This window comes from Lytechinus pictus, chromosome 2, assembly GCF_037042905.1.
Source record: "Lytechinus pictus isolate F3 Inbred chromosome 2, Lp3.0, whole genome shotgun sequence".
Lineage (NCBI taxonomy): Eukaryota > Metazoa > Echinodermata > Echinoidea > Temnopleuroida > Toxopneustidae > Lytechinus > Lytechinus pictus.
Genome location: NC_087246.1, coordinates 26,876,252 through 26,902,873, shown reverse-complemented (window position 1 = coordinate 26,902,873; position 26,622 = coordinate 26,876,252). Strand labels below are relative to the sequence as shown.

At 37.7% G+C, this 26,622-nt stretch overlaps 1 protein-coding gene across 1 annotated transcript in view; it reads right to left on the bottom strand.

Annotated features, from left to right (window-relative positions):
- Nucleotides 1-1,848: 1,848 nt before the first annotated feature.
- The window catches only part of LOC129282199 (uncharacterized), a 41,962-nt gene continuing 17,188 nt past the window's right edge, over nt 1,849-26,622 (bottom strand). Inside the window, exons 14-29 of the mRNA XM_064114500.1 lie at nt 23,342-26,446; nt 22,763-22,932; nt 21,604-21,831; nt 18,706-18,834; nt 17,147-17,245; nt 16,320-16,559; nt 15,523-15,740; nt 14,306-14,470; nt 13,251-13,332; nt 11,554-11,718; nt 9,816-9,993; nt 8,950-9,151; nt 7,932-8,041; nt 6,991-7,189; nt 5,905-6,034; nt 1,849-5,589 (exon numbers count right to left, since the gene is read on the bottom strand). Of these exons, the coding sequence (XP_063970570.1) occupies nt 5,401-5,589; nt 5,905-6,034; nt 6,991-7,189; nt 7,932-8,041; nt 8,950-9,151; nt 9,816-9,993; nt 11,554-11,718; nt 13,251-13,332; nt 14,306-14,470; nt 15,523-15,740; nt 16,320-16,559; nt 17,147-17,245; nt 18,706-18,834; nt 21,604-21,831; nt 22,763-22,932; nt 23,342-26,446 (5,609 nt within the window). The 3' untranslated portion in view covers nt 1,849-5,400. The remainder of the gene's footprint in view (nt 5,590-5,904; nt 6,035-6,990; nt 7,190-7,931; nt 8,042-8,949; nt 9,152-9,815; nt 9,994-11,553; nt 11,719-13,250; nt 13,333-14,305; nt 14,471-15,522; nt 15,741-16,319; nt 16,560-17,146; nt 17,246-18,705; nt 18,835-21,603; nt 21,832-22,762; nt 22,933-23,341; nt 26,447-26,622) is intronic.

The following is a 26,622-nucleotide window of genomic DNA, read 5'->3' as shown; positions in this document are numbered from 1 at the left end:
TAGTCTCAATTAAAATTGTGATATAATTAAGTTACTATAACCATTTTGCTAGCAGCCTAGCAAATGTTATGATTTCAATAGATAAAGACTTCTGGTAATTTTGAACTGCAACAAAAGAAATTGGACTCGGATATTAAGAATAATAACATTTTGTTTTCCTTTGTTAATACCTTTTGATAATCCCATTCATTTATTTTGAAGAAATATATAAGAACAAAAAAAAAGTGAATTAAGTTCTCTTTTATTTCTTTGGAAGACATACATTAATATACATTAATTTGTGATATTATTGCACTTGAAAGAATAAATGCTATTTCATATGAACATATATACATTAGCAATATACTGTTATTTCACAATTCAAGCCAGATTATATACTGTAATTTGCTGTTCAATTGAAATACAACTGTGGTGATACAAATTTACAACAATATGGGCTCCTCATCACAACAGCATTGATCAATTACTCTGGGTACGTCATGGTCTAGTGGTTCTGACTCTTGCCTTTCAGACAGAGGGTCGTGGGTTCGAATCCTAGCCATGGCGTGTTTTCCTTCAGCAAGAAATCTATCCACACTGTGCTGCACTCGACCCAGGTGAGGTGGCTGGGTACCCGGCAGGATGAATTCTTTAAATGCACGAGCGCTGAAAGGCAGCTCGAGCTAAAGCCGGGGTAATAATAATGCGCCTCGGAATAGATTGTTTCTAGATAGATGGCGCTATACAAATGCCTATTATCATTAGTAATTGAAAAAAAATTGTGAAAGCACATGTCTTTGTCAGACTATCGAGTGACCAATGAGCATGGATGTCTGAAATTTGCATTCAATCAGTTTGAGTGTCAAGGCCCATATTTCCTCACCAGCAGACTCCTGAAAGGTTCTGAGAAGACAAAACTATAGAGCACTAAAGCACATCCTTTATTTTGGAAGCTCTACTTTCAAATCAGATTGGAAAAAACGAATGGCCATGAGCACAGAGCAAAGACGTAGAATTACTTATGAGTAAGACTGGTAGAACTAAAAATTTGCTATGTGCATCAAGCAAAGACATATGCTTATCATTTTACATATAAACCCTTCTTGTTTGATCTTTACACTCATCACTATGCAAAATGTGAAGTGCTTCTCTACGGAAAAGGATAAAAGATATACACTAACTGAAAGATCAATCCATGAATTCATTATTTCCAATGCATATTGGATGGATATATAATGTCAAAGATGAACCAGCACCAATTAAGCACCTTACCTTGACTCAAATTAGGAACCATACAATGCAGTTTGCATAAGAAACTTAATAAGCAATGCACCTTCATGTTATCAATAGTGTAAAATGCATTAGTGGAAATAAATAATCACTATTACATGTATATCTTACATACATTAAACCCTGTATAGTGATTGGTTAAAATAGCATGTGACCAAATATATTGCAACTACCACATTGCGTGACGTCAGACCTGGATAAATTATTCTGCTGTGCTAATATTCTGCTATTATTTAACCCTAATGGAGCCAGGTTATTTGGACCCATCTCACAGCCGGGGGTGGGCCCCCGATATCTCGGCGTATACAAGGCTGTATGGTTCATTTTTCTGAAATGATAAGATTTTTTTATATGAATTAATTATGCTAATTTAGGGGTAAAATAAAGAATTTGCTTCAATTGACTAAACACAGCCCTCAAACAGCTAATATCCTATTCAACTCTTTGTAGGATTCCAATCAAATGTACTTTAAAGAAATTTGGTATCACAATTTCTTTTTATATGCATTTTACTGTTTTCTAATTTCTTATGTATTTCTTTGTTTTCCAACTTTTTGTCTTTTTTTTATTTCTATTTTTATGGAAATCATCTTAATTCTTATCATAAACAAGGCAAAATTAGTTGATTTTAATCAGTGAAAGTAGAAATAATGGAAACATTCATAAATTTTGGCTAAAAATACAATTTGCATTGGATTTGTAGATGTAATCGCGTTTTTGAGCAATTTTGGGTCTGACATGCACTTACATAATGCTGCGTAAATTCGTAACTGCGTAATAGGGCATCAGAAATCTGGTCTCAAAAGTTGTGCAGGACTTGAAAGTAAAAAGCCGGCGGAAGGCGCAGTCGAAAAAATTTCACGCAACAGATTAAGCGCAAAAAAATGTTGATTGGGGTGGATAACACCCCCCCCCCCTTGGCATATTACGGTTAAGAGGGTTAAGATAAGATATTTAGCTAATCTCTCGGATGTGCCAGTGAGCGAACTGTCTCTCTCCGGTAAATGCCATGATGCACAAGCACAGGCAGTAATCCGCGTTCCGCTTGAGCATGGTGGCTTAGGGAAAAGTAGGTCATTAAGCGCAACTAACCGTATTCTGCAAGCTCAGCACATAGATTTTGGTTCTAATTTATTTAAAGTAGGTTATAAAACAAATTTTCTTTTGAAAGCATAGTGGGAATTATTAATCCTCAGTTGGACTGGTAATATCCTCGAAGCAAGACTTCACTCCTCGGGAAAAATAGTAATTGCTAGACCAATGTCAGATCAATGATTCCCACTATACTTCCCAACTATGGCAAAAGGAAGCAAATGACACATCAGTCAAATTTGAGTTGTTGTTGTTTCTGAAACCCCCCTTGTATGTTGCACGTTCAGGCAATTTGGGGAAGAAATGATCTTTCTATGAAAAGATATTGAAGAAAATATGCTGTTAAGTTTCACTGACGCCTATTTTGCACATTGCACTATCCGTTAAGCTCAGCTACCAGACTATGTCATGTCAGTGTGTGTATAACTCATTGACACTCTCCATTGAGCTCAGCTACCAGACTATATCATGTCACTGTGTGTATAACCATGAAACTCAGTGACACTCTCCATTAAACTCAGCTACCAGACTATGTCATGTCACTGTGTGTATAACTCATTGACACTCTCCATTGAGCTCAGCTACCAGACTATATCATGTCACTGTGTGTATGACCATGAAACGCATTGACACTCTCCGTTAAGCTCGGCAACCAGACTATGTCATGTCAGTGTGTGTATAACTCATTGACACTCTCCTTTGAGCTCAGCTACCAGACTATGTCATGTCAGTGTGTGTATAACTCATTGACACTCTCCATTAAACTCAGCTACCAGACTATATCATGTCACTGTGTGTATAACCATGAAACTCAGTGACACGCTCCATTAAGCTCAGCTACCAGACTATGTCATGTCACTGTGTGTATAACTCATTGACACTCTCCTTTGAGCTCAGCTACCAGACTATATCATGTCACTGTGTGTATAACCATGAAACTCAGTGACACTCTCCATTAAACTCAGCTACCAGACTATGTCATATCAGTGTGTGTATAACTCATTGACACTCTCCATTGAGCTCAGCTACCAGACTATGTCATGTCAGTGTGTGTATAACTCATTGACACTCTCCATTGAGCTCAGCTACCAGACTATGTCATGTCAGTGTGTGTATAACCATGAAACTCAGTGACACTCTCCATTAAGCTCAGCTACCAGACTATGTCATGTCAGTGAGTGTATAACTCATTGACACTCTCCTTTGAGCTCAGCTACCAGACTATGTCATGTCAGTGTGTGTATAACTCATTGACACTCTCCATTGAGCTCAGCTACCAGACTATATCATGTCAGTGTGTGTATGACCATGAAACTCATTGACACTCTCCATTAAACTCAGCTACCAGACTATGTCATGTCACTGTGTGTATAACCATGAAACTCAGTGACACTCTCCATTAAGCTCAGCTACCAGACTATGTCATGTCAGTGTGTGTATAACTCATTGACACTCTCCATTAAGCTCAGCTACCAGACTATGTCATGTCAGTGAGTGTATAACTCATTGACACTCTCCTTTAAGCTCAGCTACCAGACTATATCATGTCACTGTGTGTATAACCGTGAAACTCAGTGACACTCTTCATTAAACTCAGCTACCAGACTATGTCATGTCAGTGTGTGTATAACTCATTGACACTCTCCTTTGAGCTCAGCTACCAGACTATGTCATGTCAGTGTGTGTATAACTCATTGACACTCTCCATTAAACTCAGCTACCAGACTATGTCATGTCACTGTGTGTATAACCATGAAACTCAGTGACACTCTCCATTAAGCTCAGCTACCAGACTATGTCATGTCACTGTGTGTATAACTCATTGACACTCTCCTTTAAGCTCAGCTACCAGACTATATCATGTCACTGTGTGTATAACCGTGAAACTCAGTGACACTCTTCATTAAACTCAGCTACCAGACTATGTCATGTCAGTGTGTGTATAACTCATTGACACTCTCCATTGAGCTCAGCTACCAGACTATATCATGTCACTGTGTGTATAACCGTGAAACTCAGTGACACTCTTCATTAAACTCAGCTACCAGACTATGTCATGTCACTGTGTGTATAACACATTGACACTCTCCATTGAGCTCAGCTACCAGACTATATCATGTCACTGTGTGTATAACCATGAAACTCAGTGACACTCTCCATTAAACTCAGCTACCAGACTATATCATGTCAGTGTGTGTATAACTCATTGACACTCTCCTTTGAGCTCAGCTACCATACTATGTCATGTCACTGTGTGTTTAACCATGAAACTCATTGACACTCTCCATTAAACTCAGCTACCAGACTATATCATGTCAGTGTGTGTATAACTCATTGACACTCTCCATTGAGCTCAGCTACCAGACTATATCATGTCACTGTGTGTATAACCATGAAACTCAGTGACACTCTCCATTAAACTCAGCTACCAGACTATATCATGTCAGTGTGTGTATAACTCATTGACACTCTCCATTAAGCTCAGCTACCAGACTATGTCATGTCACTGTGTGTATAACTCATTGACACTCTCCATTGAGCTCAGCTACCAGACTATATCATGTCACTGTGTGTATAACCATGAAACTCAGTGACACTCTCCATTGAGCTCAGCTACCAGACTATGTCATGTCAGTGTGTGTATAACCATGAAACTCAGTGACTCTCTCCTTTAAGCTCAGCTACCAGACTATGTCTCCTCTGAGTATGTATGACCATAAAACTCAGTGACACTCTCCGTTAAGCTCGGCTACCATACTATGTCATGTCAGTGTGTGTATAATTCATTGACACTCTCCATTGAGCTCAGCTACCAGACTATATCATGTCACTGTGTGTATAACTCATTGACACTCTCCATTGAGCTCAGCTACCAGACTATATCATGTCACTGTGTGTATAACCGTGAAACTCAGTGACACTCTTCATTAAACTCAGCTACCAGACTATGTCATGTCAGTGTGTGTATAACTCATTGACACTCTCCATTGAGCTCAGCTACCAGACTATATCATGTCACTGTGTGTATGACCATGAAACTCATTGACACTCTCCATTAAGCTCAGCTACCAGACTATGCCTCGTCTGTGTATGTAAAACCATGAAACTTTGATGTTTTCCTGGTGACTTTGGTTTATATGAGATGGGAACCTTGACGTAGTGCTTAGCTCTAATGGTGTGGGTGTGATGTTGAATGTAGAATGGAGGCTCGGGGTTCAAGAATTCAACCTGGGAAAAAGAAATAAAAAAAGTTCTATGATTTTTTCCAATATCCAAAAGAAATTAAATCAATGTAGATTGATCACTGGGCAAAATCAGTGAAAGACATAGATAGCATGGTAAATATAGAAAATTAATGATTAAATTTTTTTTCATGATTTAAATCATATGAAAGGAGTTAAATTTTAACATTCTCCAATAAATCCTCTAAATATTCTGTACACACAATTTGTTCATAATCATAACATCATTTGAGATTCACTTATGAGAATTTCACAGCACTGCAAATCTAAATCTGATACAAGCATGAACACATGATCTTACCGACTGAGCTTCTCTGCCTGTGTTCTTGCACATGAGTGTCAACCTCTTTGCTTGACCTTGTGAAGTAAGGTCAAAGGTCAGCCTATCTTGCCCTAAGACAATGCCATGGGGCGTTTGTTCCTTCTTCACTCTGTGAATTATAAAATGGCAATACTTAACATCCAACAATAGCATTAAAAAGCAAAGAAATTAATTGAAAAAAGTAGTATTCAATTTAAATAATTGTAACGGCAGTCGGTTATTGCTGGGATCAATGGGAGTAAAAGGTCATGAGCACGTTTTTATAAAGAATTAATTTTGCATTATGGTCATTACCACGGTAACAGAGCACAGCAGTCAATTAAAGTCAAAGTTTTTCATTGTAATTAACACAATGACAAAGTTACTATAATCTTTATAAAACGGGGCAACGATATAGAGATATTATACAGAAAGTGACACTTAAAGGGTGTACCTCACTAATAAACAAATACTTGCAATTGTAGCTATGGTAGTATCCACCAACTTTTCTGACAAGAGTTGAAATTGCTTGCAAAATTTTGGGCAAAGCCGAAGGGGCAGGTCGACTGTTCGTCTTCTCCTGGAGACGAACAGCCAACCTGCCCGAAACGTCAAGTCTACTCTCCTGCTCCTGCTACTACTCCATTCGCCGACTCAAGCCAGCCTTCTCTCACCTACTCAAGCCAGCCTTCTCTCACCTACTCAAGCCTGCCTACTACTCAGCTTTCCACTCCTTGTTTACAGTCCTTTTAAGGATGACACTCATTTTGGAAAGAATACTCCACTTTCAAACCTCCACTTTCTCGCCTTTCAAATTCACCTCCATTTCTATCCACATTTCTTATCTCAGTCCCTCCAGGACTTTATGCATGGTGTACCGTAAACCACTTCAGTGATTAGACAAAAATATGTGCCCAAACGTTCAATGCACTTTTGTTTTTCTCAGGTGGTTGGATTTCTTTGAAGTTATTGTTATCATTGTTAACACAACTGGCATTTCTTTTTAAGTAACAGGCCAAGACATGGTGGAGACAGTGAATTGTATGGAATGTGGGTGGAGGGTAGAATGAACCTGGAGCTACTTACTTAACAGCAGCCTGAGCTTGAGCAGGGAGAGGAGCAACACTGCTCACAGCGTGAGTAGGGGATCGGTCTTTATGCGGTGATCGGTCTTTACGAGGTGACCTCTCCTTTCTTCCCAATCTACCAGTCAAGCTGAGTAACACTCTAGACATGTTCATGTAGAAGAGTGACCAGATGTTGGATCCAGGATCTAAGTCAAACTCTACAAAGAGGATCATGGTAATAATGATCAATAATAACAAATTTTGCTTGTACAGCACATAGCACGTTAGTAGTATCAAGACTTCATGCACTTGGAAGATTGACAAATGAAAAGAAAGATGAACTGCCTCTGTTTTAACAAAGTAATAATACATATATATTCATTTACATATGATCAATGTATCCATGATAATAATGATAATCCTCGTTTATTTGTTCAAGAGTATATACATAGAAATAAAGGAGTGTCCGTCACTGATTTAATTCATTGAACAAGAGGATTTTCTTTAAAAGGGTCTTAAAATATTCTATTGTGTTGGCCTATTTAGCAATATTGCGTAAGTTTTCTGAAGATTGACAAATCTCAAAATTCATTTTGAGCGACTTATTGTTGTTGGTTATCAGGGGTGGCAGGTCACTTATATGCAAGGGCATAGGCTGGTTTCAGCATGGGGAGGTGCACATCTTGTGGAGGTGGAACTAAAGTGGTATGGGGCTACACATCTTGGGGAGGTGGAACAAAAGCTTGGAAAATCAGCTGTTGAAAGCAGAACAAGGGGTACAAATTTTGTTTTGCTTGCCAGTTTCAGAACCCCTCTGCCTCAGCTGGAGGTGCACGTGCACCCCCAAGCCTACGACCTTGTTTATATGAATGCCCAAATATTTGTGTTTGTACCGTTCTTGGTAGGCACTAAGGTAAATAACTTGAGTTTCTCTACAGGAAACAAAAACAAAAAACTTACTCTCTTTGCAGTGTTCTTCTCCAAGAAACCTAACATCAAATGAAACTCCTCTCAATGGATTATCAGGAGATAAGCTGGCCTGACACGATGTCATTTCACTTGGTTTCAGCCTGACGGAATAGGAGTACATGATCAATCATATTAATAATAGTACATTACTACTGAATGTTGAGATAGAAAATAATAATATGGACAGTTATATAACACTTAATAAAATATTTCTAAGTGCTGCATACTATTACCCCGGCTTTAGCACGGCTACCCTGATCAGCGCTCGAGCATTCAGGAAATATTTTTCGACCGGGTACCCATTTACTACACCTGGGTAGAGAGTGGCAAATGTAGAAAAAACGCCTTGCCAAAGAATGCAAGTGCTGCAGTTGGATTCAACCCCGTACCTTGTGGTCCAGGTGCCTATCCACTGAGCCACAGCACCTCTACAAAAAAAAAAAATATATATATATATATATATGTATGTATCTTTGGACTTTTGCTGAAGAATGACAAATACCTTTCAGCCAGTAAACAATGACAAGAAGAAATACTTTAAGGTATATATAAAAAAATTCTTAGTCATGGAATGGGCTGAAAGTGTAAAAAATATCTTCTTTGAATGCATAGTTTCTGATATGCAAGCACTAACTTTGCAAGGGCATTTGTTTAAGAAAATTATTCAAATAAACATGACTGGAAGAGTGTGCAAAAAAATGCTCAAAAGCAAAATTCCAAATTATCAAAAAGAAAAAGATGGATGAAAAGCGATATAAGAGTAGCAAAACTTTTGTAAGATTGGAATGTTAGATGATACTCAACACAATCAAGAAACCTTGGTATCAAAGATTTGGAGAGGCTTGATAACGTTACAGTTGAGCTACATTGACTTCCAAGATATTCATAAATTATTTGTATATCTTGAATACACAGAATGTGAAAAGTCATCATTTCCTTCCCATCCAACATTGCTCCTGCTTTACAAGTAGGTTTGTAAAGGAATCCACAAGAGAGAGTGAGACTTTACCTTTGAAGAAGCTTTCTAAGGACTTCATCACCATAAAACAATCCCACCGCTGCCACCTCTTGGGTCTGTAAGGCATCTTGGATATCATCTTCCTTTGGATTGAAGATTACAGTCAATGTCTTGCTCATCTTAGGTGAGATCACAAACTCGCTTGGTTCGACATTCAGATGACTGCTTGGGAGTTTCAGCTTTGCTCGCGAGTCTAGATGGTTCAAAGGCAATACACAAAACAAGAAAAAAATGATGATGATAAAACATAACATTGATATAGCACATTTTAGTTTCTATCTTAATTAGATACTCCAGGCACTCAAGAGCAAATCAGCTAGAATTATAATAGATGACATGTATGGGTTTACAAACCCTGTGGAAACAAAGTCCAATCTCTATGAAACACCTCTAGGATTTGAATCTTTGGCAAACGGACTGGTAATTTATAGACCTACTATACATCCTGTTTATGTCTATGAATCTTGATAAGGAAATGTATTTGCAGCATCTCATTTCTGCTCACGTCTTGCTACTCAGTTGCTAAATAAAAGAAACTTATCAACAACAAAAAAAGAATTGTAAGTTGTACCAAGCCCAAAACTGGTGTCTGGGATCTTATTACTAATGGGGCGTTGCAAGAAACTTGCAATCAATTGCAGGTATATTTTCAGTCCCTAATTCAATTATAAGTCTTGAAATAATTCACAAATGTGCAAGTGATTGCTAATCTGCTTCTTGAAAAAAAGGAGTATAATCTGATCTGCTCCAGTTAAAATTGATCCATCAATTGTAAAATTAGAACAGAACATTTGAAATTGATTACAAATAATTTTCTTGCAACACCCCCTAAGTATTGTGAAATAGGGACCTCTTACCTTTAAAACAAAGTGCTTTCACAAAGGCAGCTCTGAGCCCTGTGTTGCGTACTTTGAATGTGAGTACGGTATGCTGGCTTGAGGTCAAAGGTCCAAAGTCGTGTAAGTATGTGTCTCCCCTGAGATTAGCATCCTCCAGTACAAGATTGCAAACACCACCATAGCCACTGAGGGGTACCTAGATGGTATGTGAGAAATGAAGTTACAATCACATCAACCATATGCATCAACAAAAAAATACATCATAATGTGGCCGTGTGGTCCAGTGGTTAGAGCATTGGACTCATAATCGCAAGGTTGTGAGCTCGATTCCCCCCTATGCCATTGTCTCCACTCTGATAAAAAAGGCCCAAGAGTAATATCTGTCGTCTATAAGGTCAGCCACTAGAGACCTTTCGTTTTCCGTGACGAGCCATGTGGACGTACGAGATTAAGGAATTTTGGGAGCGCTGCGCATGCGCGAAGTAATCTGTGACGAGCCTTCTCGTTCACTGCCCAAATCTGTGACTCGTATTTGAGGGTTCTGACGTTCGGTGTCATAGTGCTCGGACGAGCGCTAGGTCGTACATGATGACGTCATCCAAGCTTAGCAAAAATGAATAAGCCGCATCAACATTCGAGTTTCGTTGATTCAGCAGGGCTGGTAAACTGCAAATTACTGCTTGTTACCAGCTTTTCCATTACATTTAGTGTGTCCTGTTTTCAGACACTACATATCCGATAGGTAATTGATGTTCTATTTCCAAACAACTGTGTTTTTTCGGCTTTTTGCGCAAGAGTGCAAATGTTGCACCCACAGTTGCCCCACTGGTTCGTAGCGTGATGCTATGCCTGATTCTCCGGCCGAGCATCGGCCCACGGCCCGCTCGCTATCACGCTGGTATATGCTGTGGCCTGGTACGGGTACGTCGACTTAAAATCGAAACTGTTTTCATCAATGTACGAACGTGATACTGAACGATCGGTGTCACCACTTCCGGTGAACTAGGACTACGTTGCAGTCGCAGACAATCGAAAGCTCACTACTATGACTGATTAACCTAGAAATAAAATGTTTCCTAGGTAATTGGATATATACCAGCTTGGTGTTTACCAGCAAAATGCTGTCCTGCCCAGTTAATACAGGATTTAGCATATTAAAATTATTAATTCTTGTCTTTCACTTAATTAACGGGTCTGTGTCTGAATATGTTGACCTAGTGCACAATAGTGGATTAGGCACATTATAAATCATATTGGTTACCTTTCATTACATCATAATCATCATCATTTCTCTTCTCTTTTTCTTATCAAAAACAAAATCAAAATCTAGTCTCATATTCCAAAATTCCTGAAAACTTTAGCATGAGTACTTAATCAAGGAATCATTTGAAAAACAAACAAAATAAAAAAGTGTTTGTATCTTCTCTAGACATCATGCAAAGATGAAATTGTATGAATAGATTTTACAGCTACATTCAACAGCAAAAGCAAAGCTAACAAGACTGCTTTATTGGTAAGTGAAATAGCCATGTACTGAAAGAGAACACAAATTTTGAGGTTTGCATTGTGGAGTAACTGCTTGGGGATACATTTTTAAATGCACCATGTGATCAGTCTTGATACGTATTGAACTGAAATATTATCATTTAAAGTGAGGTAAAAGTTCTTTTAAGGAGAATTTAAAGCCACAGTCGGTTGGAGGTTAAAATAAAAGTTGACTGTTTGATGGAATTGTGCAATAATTCTGATTATATACCAGGTATTTTGTAGAGCCATGGATGGGTTTTACATCAAGAGATCCTTTGCATGACGAGAGCTGGGATGGATTGAAGACAACATCAACAGGAAGGTTCTGCTTGGGTTTAATCACAACCTGATAAGAACTGGACAACTTCTTCAGATTCCCGTGTGAGCTTTGCAACTGGAAAAGGGAGGTAGGGTAAATGAAATTATGACTAATGATAATAATGAGAACAATAATGATCGCTTAATTCTTCTGAGTGAATAACTGAAGTAATATGTGAAATAGTACTTACCTCAGTTGTTCAATTCAATTATTGCATACTTGCCAACTTTAGAAGAAAAAAAAGAGGAATCCATTTTTCAGAGTAACGAGCGTGTGACATTTTGCGGTTAGAAATTTTTGGAATTTTAGAACGTGAAATGGGGGTTTTCCTTCACTTTTGAAGTGCCTTTTACCTGTCCACAAAGAAGAAAAAAATCTTAATTTTGTCCCAGTGTAATGAAGCATGAAACAGGAAAATCAACAGGATTCCTTTCATGAAATTGTACCAAATTTTTAGACTTCAAAAACATGTAGATCTATTTCCATTACAATATTGTACTGACTGGATATATCCTGAATGAAAATTTGGATGAGATTGCACCGGTACGGTACTCACTCACTGTCATAACCCAGGGATTTACACTGTCACGGTGTTGTACTGCCCACTGCACTGTCTGTATAACCATCGGAATCACACAGTCACATTCACAATCCAAACGATGCATTGGCGACGGTATCCACTTTCCACACACTAAATTTTTAATTTTTGGCTTTAAAATTCCACGGAAAAACTATATCCTTTGGCCATTAGCATTAGACCGACGATCATTGAGCTGGATATTACGTTTGCACACGTATTATGCACTTGTTTAATGCATGCAGCGCGGTATACTCGCGACGTCGCAGCATGCATTGTATTTGCACGTGTTGTCGCTCTAGCTGTGTTTGCACGCGCTTCTGCAATGTGCGCGCCATGTGAGATAGGCAAAGTGAAAAACTACGTACAAGAGTGTGTTCAGTTTGTGGAAAAATAATGCTATTTGGGATATCGCGATATCCAGGTGTCAGCAAGCTTCAGTTTTGTCTAACCTTTGCTCCAGCTGTTTTTTCAATATTATCAATGTAAAAATTAATGAAAATCAGAATTATGGGGTTGATATTCGTAATGCGGATTTGGCAATAAAAAATCGGGATGATTCCGCCAAAATCGGGATGGTTGGCAAGTATGTTATTGCTGAGTACCTGCAAAGCTCATCCTGAATTTATTATGGATCATTCCAGCAAATAAAGATTTGCACTAATTCATTAGAATGTGTGCATCATTTTCAGTCTCTATTGACTACATTGTGTTTTGATGAACTATTCTCCTGAAACATGCCCCCCCCCCCCCCCGACTAAACGATGATGTTTCAAAAAGCTATTTAAACTCCTTTATACGATATGCATGACCAGTGACCATCTCTTGGCTGCTAAACCAGATTGTCAACAGATTCTGAATCATTTTTATTTCTATCAGCCATTCGAAATGTGATCTTTACAGGTTGCAATTCTTGTTCTTAACATGCATTTGAATAGTACAAGATTAGGTGACTGGCTGTGTCTAAATTTAACTTACAAACAGCTTTGTAAATCACAATATATGTATTGAGAATGAATGAAGGGCTCACCTGGAAATCTTCACTATCCTGTATGGTGAGTTTCAAGGACACTATCTCATTGGTGGGATTGCGAAGGGTTGCACTCTTCATCCTGGAGACACACAGAGAGAGAGAGAGAGAGAGAGAGAGAGAGAGAGAGAGAGGTTAAATAGGGAATTATGTTTTCTTGCTTTAAGCAAGAAATACAGAAGGGTAAAAAAATTGATATAACTATGTACTTAATATAACAAAGTATTATATTTATGAATGTCAATTTAGAATTTGGGCCATCGACACAAACCTGTCAAACTTTTTTATTGATCAACCTTCCTCTTAATCTGCATTTGAATATTGCTTTGCAAATATTTTAATTTTGTGGAAATAAATTAAATCAAATCAAATCAAACAATATAATTTTTTTACACAGTGACATAGTTTTTCTCTTTGAAGAAATGATTGCAAAAGACACACATTTTACAAAGTAATAATAACACCTTTTGTTAGTCCAGTGACAATACTAACTTGGCTGCAAGAAAAAGGATCAATATACATGTATATCCCTGTATCTAACTTGAGGAGGGAAATCACACATTAATGACTATGGTAATCAACTCCTTAAAGCATGGCCACTCATGCAAAGGCTAACTGCCACTTGGTCTATACCTAGATTCTCTTTGGTCTCGTCCCACATGGTCTAATAACATACGGTCTAATTGACATGAAACAGACTGTGTATTTGACCACCTGTAGTGTAGACCACAAGACACTTAGATCCAATTGAAAGTAGACCAGATGAGTTTACCCCAAATGGTATTGGACTATCTGAAAAGGAGACCAACTGCTTATAAACCACGTACACTGGCGGATACAGGGAGGGGTAGGGCAAAGCCGGCCCGTGACACCCCCCCCCCCATTTTGAGAAGCACAATTAAAATTTGTAATGTGAAAATGCCGTTAAAACAGAAGTGTGCCCCCACCCCCTTATGGAAAATCCTGGATCTGCCCCTGACCACGTATATATAAACCCATGCAAAGATAAAAATAATCACCAGTTCGGATGAGTCACATCATAAGGGTGTACTTACAGAGATTTTCCTAGAGGGATTCCTCCGAATGCTAGGCATTTCTTGTTGCATAGGACCTGAGCAGTCTGTTGTTTGTGTTTAACCCTCTGTTGAGAAGTCTCTATCTCACCATGTAATTGGACCTCATAGTTTGGTCCATCTGGTTTTCCTTGTATAAACAGAGGCCTGTGGGTGATAAAAGAATCTACATTGCCTTAATTTGAATCACATTCTCATCATTTAATGTGTATTAAAAGAGGTCTTGATACTTGATGAGATAATTCCTCTTGCAGCTCCAAAAAGCTAAACTGGAATGAACTTTGCAATATGTCGTGAAAGATTAGTGTCATAGTGAAGATCTCTATTTACAATAAAAGGAGTGTGCGTTGTGCAAGTAAAAACCTGGATAAAGAACAAGAGATCTGGTTGGAGGCTGCAAATTTCTGCCTCAACTTTAAAAACTCACATTCTGTTCATCTTCGTAAAACGTTTTAAAATGCTGCCTACATCCTTTGTGAGTGGAAGGTGCTATACAAGTATCGTTCATTATCATCATTACTATTAAGGTTCCAATTAGAAATTGGCATTAAAATAAAAATATTTTAGATCCATAAAAAAAATTGAGTCTGAACCTTTGAAATTTTCTATTCATTTTCCACCAAAGGAACCATCAAACAAGCTATTGAAAGGCTCTCTCTCATAATACTTGAAGTTTATATGTAGATATCAAAGCAATACAGCTGTTTACACTTCGACTTCAGCCATTTCTTCTGTAAGTGTGAAACTGTCCATAAAGACCAGTTTTCTTGCCTCCCCTAGACGGTCTTTAAAGACAGGTTTCACTAACATGATATTTCATTAATGTTGCTACTTACACATCAACTACTGCCATCTGTACTTACAGTATGAACCCGTCCATAATACAAAGACCACCTGCTCATAAAGACCACTTTTCTTGTAACCCATAGGTGGTCTATATTCACCTGTTTCACTCTATATCTTTGTGTTTTATTGTTCATGTTATGTGCTGAGATAATTTGGTTTGTCTTATGCTACGTAATAATTGTTATTTTGTTGTATCCTGTTAGGTTAGGTTATATTGTACACTACTCATGTTGCTTTAAAAGTATTCTATTCTCAAAACTTTTTTAATTCAGGTTCACGCTGCGATTTAAGTTTAAGTTTAATAAACCATTCTGAAATAACTTGAATTGAGTGAATAGAAGATAGCTACTTACACATCAACGACAGCCATCTGTTCTTTGGGTGTGAATCTGACGAGGATATCCCTCTGCTGACTCGGCTCTAGGACTAACGTATCTGGGATCACCTCAAATGAATCGATACCTCTTGGTATCCTCAGCCTCATATCAAGACGGATGTTGCCTGCATTCTTGAACAGCAGGTTTCTACTGGCTGTCTGACCTACTGTTGACTTGAACAGGAAGGCACCTTGCTGTAAGATCAAAGGTCGGAGGTCAAGAAGGATAAAGATGAATTATAGTCCTGGTTGTTAGTTCAAACTACGTGATTGGGTTGTTAATTGTTGTTTTTACTGCACAGGAATCAAATTCTTTATGCTTTTTTTGTTTTTGAATTCACCTAATGATGAAACTTGATGCCAGCGCACAAAGTCGTACTCACCACACAGAAATTAATGTATGATTTGCACTTGGCACATGCCAGCATCTTTTTCAAATCATTATTCATGAAAGCATATAACAAAGGCAAAGTCAAAGTATCTTGTTTTCCACACATCCATTAATATCAAGTCATTTGCTCTTTGCCGATTATTTTAGACAGAAATAAAAGAAATAATTGTCCAGGACCCTGCAAAATATAGGTCTGCTATGAATTGCTAATATGGTCAGTGTTTTGAACAAAATGCATATGAAACAATGATCTTGATTTGTAATTTAGTGACAGATTACAAGGCCATAATCTTATTAATAAGATTCTAGGGTGGACTTAAATATTTTAGTTAACATGTCACAGTGGTTTACAGATGGCAAAAACAATTTTCTTTCTTTCTTACGGCATGAGAATCCGGAAGATGGAGCTTGGCCACACCCACTCTGGCAAAAAGGTCAACCTCAGCCAATGAAACGGTTCGTTCCGGTACATCAAGCTCAACCTTGAGACAAAGATGAATGTTCTCAGGAGGACCATGAGAAGCTGCTTTGAGATGAGGTTCACTCCGTTGAGTTGTTAGCTTGACTGTAATACTCGATGGTGGCTGCATTACTTCACCGTCGATTGTTGTAGTAGAATGGCCCTGGATATAAAAAATACAATTAGTGCAATTACTGAAGAAAAAAATCCATTTAAATACCTGATCTATAATTACCAATAAACATATATTATGATAAAAAAACACAAGATGCATCTAATTCTGTATATACTTTGTTTATTTTTATAGTTCTTTCATCTTTATTTCTAAATTTTCACAGGGAATGAACTATTGTTCCCCATTTTTTATTTTAAAAAATAAATGAATAACTAAATATATACATTTATCAATTGAATTATTAATAAATCAATCTTTAAATTAATCAATTATACACCAATTTATTAATCAATGAATTAATTAGTCAATCTATTGAAATTCTGACAGAAGGCAAGAAGGAAGGGACAGATTACTTTGAGTCAACATAAAATCAGAACATTCAGTCAAAACAAAAATCTCAAGTTGGAGACAAATTAAAGGTTTGAGTCTAAGGAAAAAGGGAAAAATGCAAACAAAGAAAAGTGGGCATGGAGAAATGGGAGAGTAAGAGAAGAGATGAGAGCACTGGTGAGAAAAAGAGGAAGTAAATGGGGACAGGTGAGCAAGGAAGTGTAAAGATCAACTATGATTCTTACTGGTAATGTGAGATGTAGGGGTCTAGCTGGAGCAGCAGAGGTGCACAGATCTTGTCCATTCTCAGCAGTGATTATTGCTGTATACCACACAGCTACCATCTAAAACAATGACACACATAATTGTCATCAGTTGGACATGATGAGCATAGTATACATAAAGTGCAGAGATGCCAACTTTTGGAAATTAGAATTGGAAAGGATTTGCACGTGACATCAAATTATCTGCGCTCGTGCACATCTCAACCCTCTGGCTGTGGTACAGGGCCTGCCTTAGGGCTCTGGAATCTCTGAGTTGCTAGATGCTATTTGGTGCAATTTGAGCTTTATTTTGCATAAGTTGACATGTTTAAGAAATAAAACAGTTCCCACTATTTTAGCATGTGTTACAACTGCATTTTTACATAAAGGATACATACATACATACATACTTATTTACCATATAATCAATGAAATGAAAAGCGAAACTAGTGGGTTTATGGAATGTAAATTAAAACAATAATAAAATATACAAATCACCCTTTACAATGCATTTATAAATAAATATTGGTGTTAATTACTGTAATTATATCTTATATAATTTTAACTTATTCATTCTATCAGATGTTTCCAACGGTTGTTGACTTTATATACATGTACTACTACTCTCTCTCTCTCTCTCTCTCTCTTCGTGCAATATCTCACATAAATAAGCCTACTCACTGGTTTTACGAATTTTAAGTGCAATTAGGGTCCATATAATTTGATATTCTGTTTTATATAAATGCTAGTTTTTCCTATTTTATTAATAGTAAAGTATTTTATTAATAGTAAAAGTAAAGTCCTAATGGTTTCCTGTGTGTACGATTTTGATAGTTTTAACTTTACTCATGAAATATTTATAAATCGTATCTAGTTTAATTTACAAGTAATAACTTAGTATCATTTTTTTGTCATGTTAAGTATTTACAGGGTCATTTTCGTGGTGCACTTTGGATGATTGTATTCAAAGTTAATTTTCTACAGGTACCCCTTTGGGGTGCCTGTGCCTGGATACATCACCTAGTTTTCTGTTTGTATTTCTCCTTACTGAAATTAAGTGCACTGCGAGAGTGACCCTTTAATTCAAATTCCTATGTTAATACTGTATATTGTCTATTGTCTTGTAATTCTTTTTATTTGTAATTCATGTTCATTTCAGTTTGTACTGCGAGACATGATGTTTTTAATAAAATCCATTTATCTATCTATCTATCTATTTTCTATAAAAATAAAAGATATATATTTTTTTCAATTATTCGCAGGACAAGGGTGGTGATCGTAAAGGCGGGAGTTGGAGCAATCTTAGCAGAACCTTACAATGGAATCGGGAATGTTGGCATCTCTGATAGCACACACAATCAGAGTTAAATACATGTACACCTCATATATTCATAGCATTCATAGATGTTTATCATTATTATATCTGTCGCAGGTCAAATGGTGTCTCCCTCTTTCAATATCATATGATTACATAATAAAGTATATCAAACATGAAATACAACACATTATAAATAAACATTAAGGGATTATGGAGTGAATACCTTGTTAACAAAGAAGAGTCTGACCGGAAGTGAAGAGCGCCCTCTGTTGATCAAATGAACAGTCTTACATCTCTCCATACCAAACACCATCTCTCCAAGATCAACCGTTCCCTTGACCGCACCGTCCACCTAACATGAGTGGATTGAATGGAAAATAGAGCGAAACCATGAACCCATTGGCACCATGGTCAAACCTGATATAGTGACCACTTGTGTAGGAACACCAGGCTTTGAAGACCCCAAGTTTGGTTGCCCTTTCATAATTTTCTGCATTGAAACATGTATTACACAAACCTGTCCATACAGATGGACATTAGGACCTTTTTTTTCTTTTTTTTTGGTCTCCCTTTGGGTGGTCTTTTTAGATGGGTTCGACTATAGTATAATGACTCAAACAAAATAAAATCATCTTATTCTGAATCTTACTTGATGTAAGTCCTCATATTTGATTGGTAATGTTTTAGTAATACACAAAAAAGGTAGCAGAGGAAAATTGCAAAGGAACCTACACAACAAGAATCAAACCCTGATGTTATAAAGTGCACTTTCCTCCAACAAACAAAAATTGAAATAACTTCACCATCACATTCAATATACATGTACAATGAATTATTTTACTTCATATACACTTCTTTTCAATAACAGAAATATACCGGTAATCAGCTGAACCATTAAGAAAATTACATTTTATAGAGTTTACATCATATTTCATATGGGGTAGTTGCTCAAATCTGACGTCAAAAAATATCAAAGTTTAAAAATTCATAACTGTTATTCTTTAATGGATTTTCTACTAGCCTTCACTAAAATCACTAAAAATAATAGCCTTCACAAAAACTTATCAATGTAACATCACACCTGCACCCATCACATGTTTTGTACAAATTCTATAAAAAATATTTTTTCAAGGTTAAAGGAGAACTATATTGATTATGAATGTGGTCTTATTATATGTCAATGGAAAGGTAATGATGTGGGGATTATCAGTGGGTCATTCAAAAATAACGAAAATAATACATAAGGTGAAAATCGCCGATTAAAAAACGCTCAAAATGCCTCTCCGAAATATGCCTCGCATCGGTCTCTGAATTGACTTGAATTTGATGACGTCACTTTCTGTACGAGATGCGTGATTGGCTCTCCCACGTGAAGCTCCACTTGCATGCAAAACCTGTTGCGAGGGTACGTTTTCTCCACACTGTCACTGAATACTTCGATAACGAAATGAAAGAAAACCCAGAATTTTATCTAGATTTGGATTTTCAAATTGATGATTTTGAAGATGAAGAGAATGATGATGAAATGAACAACAAAGTGACGTAGTTGGAGGTAAATTGGGGGAATTACGCCGATGATGATGAGTCGGACAATTCAACTTGCAACACGATCACATGCCAATTCGCTATCTAACTCATGCAGCTGCTAAGTGCTAGCTACACCGCGCGGGCCAAATTGAATTAATGAAAATGAATTACCACACTGTCCAGACAGAGTCTCTTACCTCTGTGACTATGAAGAAGGAAAATAATGAAAAAACTGTACTTACAAATAAGTGAATGTAATCCGAACCTGAAGGCAAATCAACTCAACGAATAGCAGCAGACGATATGCACCGATGATAAACTTCATGTGGCTGGGATAGATTGTCACTCGTTCTGTTAGATGTAATTTTTATCTCATTAATTTGACAAAATTACGAAACTCGGGGAATTATTTATCTATATAAAAATATAGTAACATCTCGTATTATTTTTTAAATTACGATAAAACCTTTTAAAAGCTCGTATATGTGATCGTAATCAAAATCACAAACATGCCGTATTGCTTGCTCGCCTTGGCTGAGAGAGTAGATCTATGCACGTGTTGCACAGCTCTCAATCAAGCTACAAGCTGTTGGGGATCTTTTACATCTAATTTTAATTTACCTCAACGTTTTCCTTCAAAAAAACGTTTTATCGTAATTTAAAAATTATACGAGATGTTACTATATTTTTATATAGATAAATAATTCCCCGAGTTTCGTAATTTTGTCAAATTAATGAGATAAAAATTACATCTAACAGAACGAGTGACAATCTATCCCAGCCACATGAAGTTTATCATCGGTGCATATCGTCTGCTGCTATTCGTTGAGTTGATTTGCCTTCAGGTTCGGATTACATTCACTTATTTGTAAGTACAGTTTTTTCATTATTTTCCTTCTTCATAGTCACAGAAGTAAGAGACTCTGTCTGGACAGTGTGGTATTAAAAAGTCATTTTCGTGAATTCAATTTGGCACGCGCGGTGTAGCTAGCACTTAGCAGCTGCATGAGTTGGTAGCGAATCGGCATGTGATCGTGTTGCAAGTTGAATTGTCCGACTCCTCATCATCGATTCCCCCAATTTACCCCCAACTACGTCACTTTGTTGTTCACTTCATCATCATTCTCTTCATCTTCAAAATCATCAATTTGAAAATCCAAATCTAGATAAAATTCTGGGTTTTCTTTCATTTCGTGATCGAAGTATTCAGTGACAATGTGGAGAAAACGTACCCTCGCAACAGGTTTTGCATGCAAGTGGAGCTTCACGTGGGAGAGCCAATCACGCCTCTCGTACAGAAAGTGACGTCATAAAAAATCCCCAATTTCGCGGACGTAATTCTGCGTGTTTGAAGCATTCAGAGAGAGAACTTTAAACTATCAATTAACTGAGTTCCATCGGTCTCCATGATAAATGATGTACACCATCGTGTTCTCCTTATTTTCTCCTTTGATTTGATATATGATTCTCCATTTTTACGATTTTCAATATACTTCTCCTTTAAGCCCTGGAAACCGACTAGTCTGTGTCCCCTAAGGTGTCAGGCAACAGGATTCCACCATCAAATAAATATAAATTTGATTTTAGTAATTACCTCTATTTCAGGCAGCTCTGCAACAGCTCTCAACGTCATGATGGGTGGAGCTGTGACTCTCAGAAGACTAGCCTCGCTATCGGCTACCACAGGACTTGATCCAACCTGTATCTTGGCTTCGTGAATACCTGGCTGACGAGGTGCAAATGTAATCTTATGTTTCTCTGTGGTATTTGGTCCGATGATGACACGAGGCTTCATGAAGAAGACGCGAGAGGGATGGTCCACCTGAAACAAGATGGAATTAGGTGTAATTATATGTTGGAAACTGGCAAATCTATAGAATGACAGCTTTGCTAATGCCCAGGTCCAACTGAAAGAAGTAGTACTCAGATGAATAAAAGATGTGCTCACAAAATGAATCAGAGTATTAGTGTTTGTTTACACAGTAATAACATAATAATTACAATCATGTTCAATGATAATTAATAATAATTTCTAAGGGTATTGACTGTTTTCTTTTAGATTTATCTACATGACTTTAGATGACAAATGCATAATTTCTATACTAAAAGTTTGCCATCTGCATATTGAATACCAATTTCATTAGCTTTGAATGATTATTGTAATTTTCTAATACACAAAAATTAATGAAAATGGCTTCGAGGGATAGCTGAAAAAGCAATTACCACTGTGGAAAATAAAACTAGTTGCACAATACTAAGTCTACATAAGTAACCCTTCTATGCATTAAAATATTGCCCAATTCAAGACCAGCTTATGCATTGCATGCACCATTTGCCGCTACCAAGACGAATTTTGCCAAAGATGAACAGATTTCTGCGGTTCAAAGACCTCAACTAAGGCATATTCATCTATGTGATATCTTACCTCTTCTCCCTTGATACTAAAAAAAAACCAACCTCTGGGAAATACTGAAACCATTAGAATGAAAGGTTCTGAAGCAATATGATATATTACCTCTTCTCAATTGATAAGACAGTGAAACTACCTCAAGGAAACACTGAAGCCATTGGAAATTTTCAGAATGGCTTTAAAAACCCATCTCTTTCATAGTTTGTAGTTTTATTTCATAGTTTTAGCATTATATAATTCCTTTTAATTATTTTCATTGTAAGCGCTTTGGGCCAAATCAGAAAAGTGCCATTATAAGTTAGAAGTGTTATTATTAAGGTTCTGGACCAAAATTATATCTTACATCTTCTCCATTGATAGACAGAGAGACCACCTCCAGGAAACACTGAAGCCATCGAGATGAAGGATTCTGGAGCTGAATAGAATCCTGGGCAGCAATCCCGATACAAGCAACATCTCGGAAACGATGCTCAAAGGGAACGATCAGATTAGACACTATGGAGGCCGGGGCACCTGCATCATGAGGAAAGAATCAGAATTTTTCAAAGATGAAGTTTCCTGCAGTACCCCATAAATCACGATATACAGTTAGGCAGATGTTAAAACAATATTTTTTAAAAGACTTATTTTCCTCCATCTAAGTTCTTGTAAGCAGTATTATAATTATTTGTGTGATATTGAATCCTTTCATCAGACTGGCTGAGCAAATTTACCAGAGAAATGCAAATTGGAATGAACAAACAAAAGGAGTTAGAAATATTTCCTTTATCTTCAGATAATTACCAAAATTCATGGTTATCAATAAATGACTTTCAATGAAAAAAAATAATAGGTATTACATTAAAATTCTTTTAAAACCTTAATGATAATATATCTTAAACAAGTCTTGACAGACAGAACTTCAGAGCTGTTTGCCACTCACCGCTCGGATGACCCAAGGAAGGCACAGGCACCGTTGGTCCAGAATGAACAGCAGTTTCAAGAAGTCCTGCTGCACCACTGTTTTGGGTATCTAGCATATGGTATCCAGGCCAAGATAATGGATTGATGGAATGTGGTTCAACAGACCGGGAACGAACACGTCTCTGCTGCTGATGTCCCCCAAGTCTTGCTGTGTAAGGAGCTGAGTACATGGATGTGGCACCAGAACCTGTAACAGCCAAACCATGAGGGACTCCATAGAGATTCAATGGCAGGTGTGTAGCTGGTAAAGGGTACAGTCCTGCCTGTTGGGTCCCCATAGGTATTCCCAGGTGACTAGCTGAACGTGGCTGTTGCAATGTTTCATGAAGGCTTGAAATATCTGTTGAAGACAGTTTGGATACTGGTCTGTCGTTTACATAGTGCTGGAGAAAATTTGTCTCTGAAAGTGCTTGATTGGTATAGAATGTTGGTTGCTCTAAGTAAGATGGCAGGACAGGTCGCCTAGTTGGGTCAGGTATTGATGGCGCAGTAGAAGCTGAGCTAATGTATGGCTGGTGATAAGGAGGAGGGGCAAGATGATGGGTACCAGCAAAGTTTGGAGGGTTTTCAAGACCCTTCTTGGTATCGTCACTTTCTTGTTTTGAACTGCGCTTTGGAGTTGAACAGGAACGGTCACTGCTTGAGGATGCACTCCTGTTCATACTGCTAGCAATGCTATGACTACGAGAAGATCCACTACTTCTTGGGCTGATCAACTCAGGGGTTTCCGGCACTAATGTTCTATTGGTAGACTGGACAAGGAGAGTCTTTTCAGCATCTGATTCTGCTGATGTGTTTTGTTTTGATTGTCCAACTGGGGATTGCTGAGGTGATTGCATTGGAGAAGCAACTGGAGAAATTTCAGTTTTTATTGCTGAGAAGTTATGACTTCCTTCAATATCATCAAAAGTGACAGGTAATTCCTGCGACCCCTTCCACATTTCTTGCACATGAGCAACATTTGATACAGTGAGTTGAGGTGCATTTCCAAGGTTTGGTAATCTATGAGGTTGTTCACTACTGAATCCAGAATCAACCTCAGCATCAACATCCTTCCCTTCTCCAGGAGGAACACCTTCCATTCTCTGACGACTTGGAGCATTATTGGTTCTTCTTTCACGTGGCGTTTGTACGATTCTATGCTTTCCACAAATGATATCAGCCTGGCTGTCAATAGAAAAGCGGGAAGCATTCATTTCCCTTCCGTCTTCCATATCCACAAACCCTTCGGGAAGTCGGAGACCCTTGTTGCTCAGTGTTTCATGAATGCTGGCCGATGTACTTCTACTGCCTGGTGGAACTACAGGAACATCAGGTCTCTTGAAGACTTCATCATCCCTTGAGGAAGTCTTGGAAGGAACAATTTTTCCAGAGGAAGCACCATCAATTTTCCTTCTCTGTCTTAAAGATTCTTTTGGTCTGCAGGATGAGCCATAAATTGAACTTCTCTGAATCGAATGATTACTTGCATCATTTACCGGTACACCCTTTGGTGAAGTCTTCTTTTCAAGCTGTCTTGGTGAGGTACTCTTTGACCTTTGTTGACTTACAGACAATATTTGAATTTGATCTTCAATATTTTGTCCAGTGGCTGCTGGTGTCCGTGCTACAATAGGTTCTACTTCTGTAGATTCTCCATCAGGAATAGAATGGCTTCTTGGTTCAACCATTTGACCCTGTCCACTATCTTTCCTTCTGGAGGGACTGTACACAAAGTCCCTAGATATCTTCTCTTTGCTGAAATCATTTTGAGGAACAGCAACTTGGTGAACAAGCTGAGTATGTGACTTCGAACTTTCTACATTGTCTCTTGATCTTCTATGCTTTGATACAACTGGAATACTTTGCGACTTTAATGGAGCTATGTTTTCGTTTTCGTAATTCATGAGTGGAAGGTTTGTTCTATCAGGAGCAGTTGACAGCTTATGTTTTTGCTGCAGTCTGTTAATACCCTGGCCACAGTCTTCTACTTTACGATAAATGTCAGCATTCCTCATGCTAGCGAAATCATGACCTTGTTTCAATAGCTCTTCACTTCTTGATGATCTATCAATGTGTCTCACATTCTCATCTGAGATTGTTTTCTTGTGAATTTTCCGAGAGACCTCAACCATTCCCATATTTCTTTGACTTTCCAAGTCTGTGAGTTTATCTTGGGAACTTGTAACACTCATGCGGCTCTGACTTTTCATGAGATCATCGCCATTTTCTAAATCCTGGAAGTCAATTGTATCAGATATATCCATCCCTCTAATTGGTAGTCTCTCTCTGGTTATTTCAGCAAAGTAATCATCACCTAGATGACTTTCTCTCAATTCCTCCTTAGATAATGATCTATTGCACTTTTCATAAGAATCTCTATTTCTGTCCATCGACTGTTCATCTATTCCCTTTGACCCTCGAGATGAAATAGAACTTCTGCTCTGTTCTCCGGATCCACCTGAACCATCCAAAGACATTTGCTCACTCAAATCTATATATCCCGACAACTTTGGTCTAATATTCATACTTGAAGGGTTCAGATCCTCATCATTCTCCCTGTAGGCTTTATTACCGGCAGGGTCTCTCGATTGACTGGTTGTATTGGGTTGTTTATTCATTTGTGTTTCTCCAAGTCTGGGACCCAAAGAATCAACTCTTCTAGTCTTTGAATGCCTTGTCTTGACTCCGTCCTCTTTGGTTGCTTTCTTCTGTGCTTTTTCTTTAAAAGCATGCATCTTGTTGGAAGCAGAAAGGATGAGCTTAGCAAGTTGCTGTGAATCTGTTGCGCTGTGCTGAGCAATGGCGGCAGTCAGCATGCTCAGGTCCATTGGGGGTGTCTGGTATCCTTCAGGGAGATCATCGACGAGAGATTCAGAAACACTCTCGTCTACTTTCTTCATCTTCTCAGTCTTCTTCTGGCCAAATGGAAATGACAAGGTCTTGGTTGGAACATAGACTCCGGACCTGTTCCCTGGTTTCTCCTCTTGCCTCGTTTCTTGACCAAATCGGTGTCCACTAGTTCCATTAGATGATTCTCCTGCTACATCAGGCTTGTACAGACTCTGAGGAGATCTGGACGCATCTGTAAAACAAATAAATAAATAAACACATATATGTTAAAAAAAACAAAATAATAATTACAATTACACAGTATCAAAGATATTCAATTTGTGAGTATTTGTAAGTTGTGTTTTTATAGTCAAATCCACAAATGAATAATATTAAATTAATTTTTCTTGAATGTAAATTAGATAAATT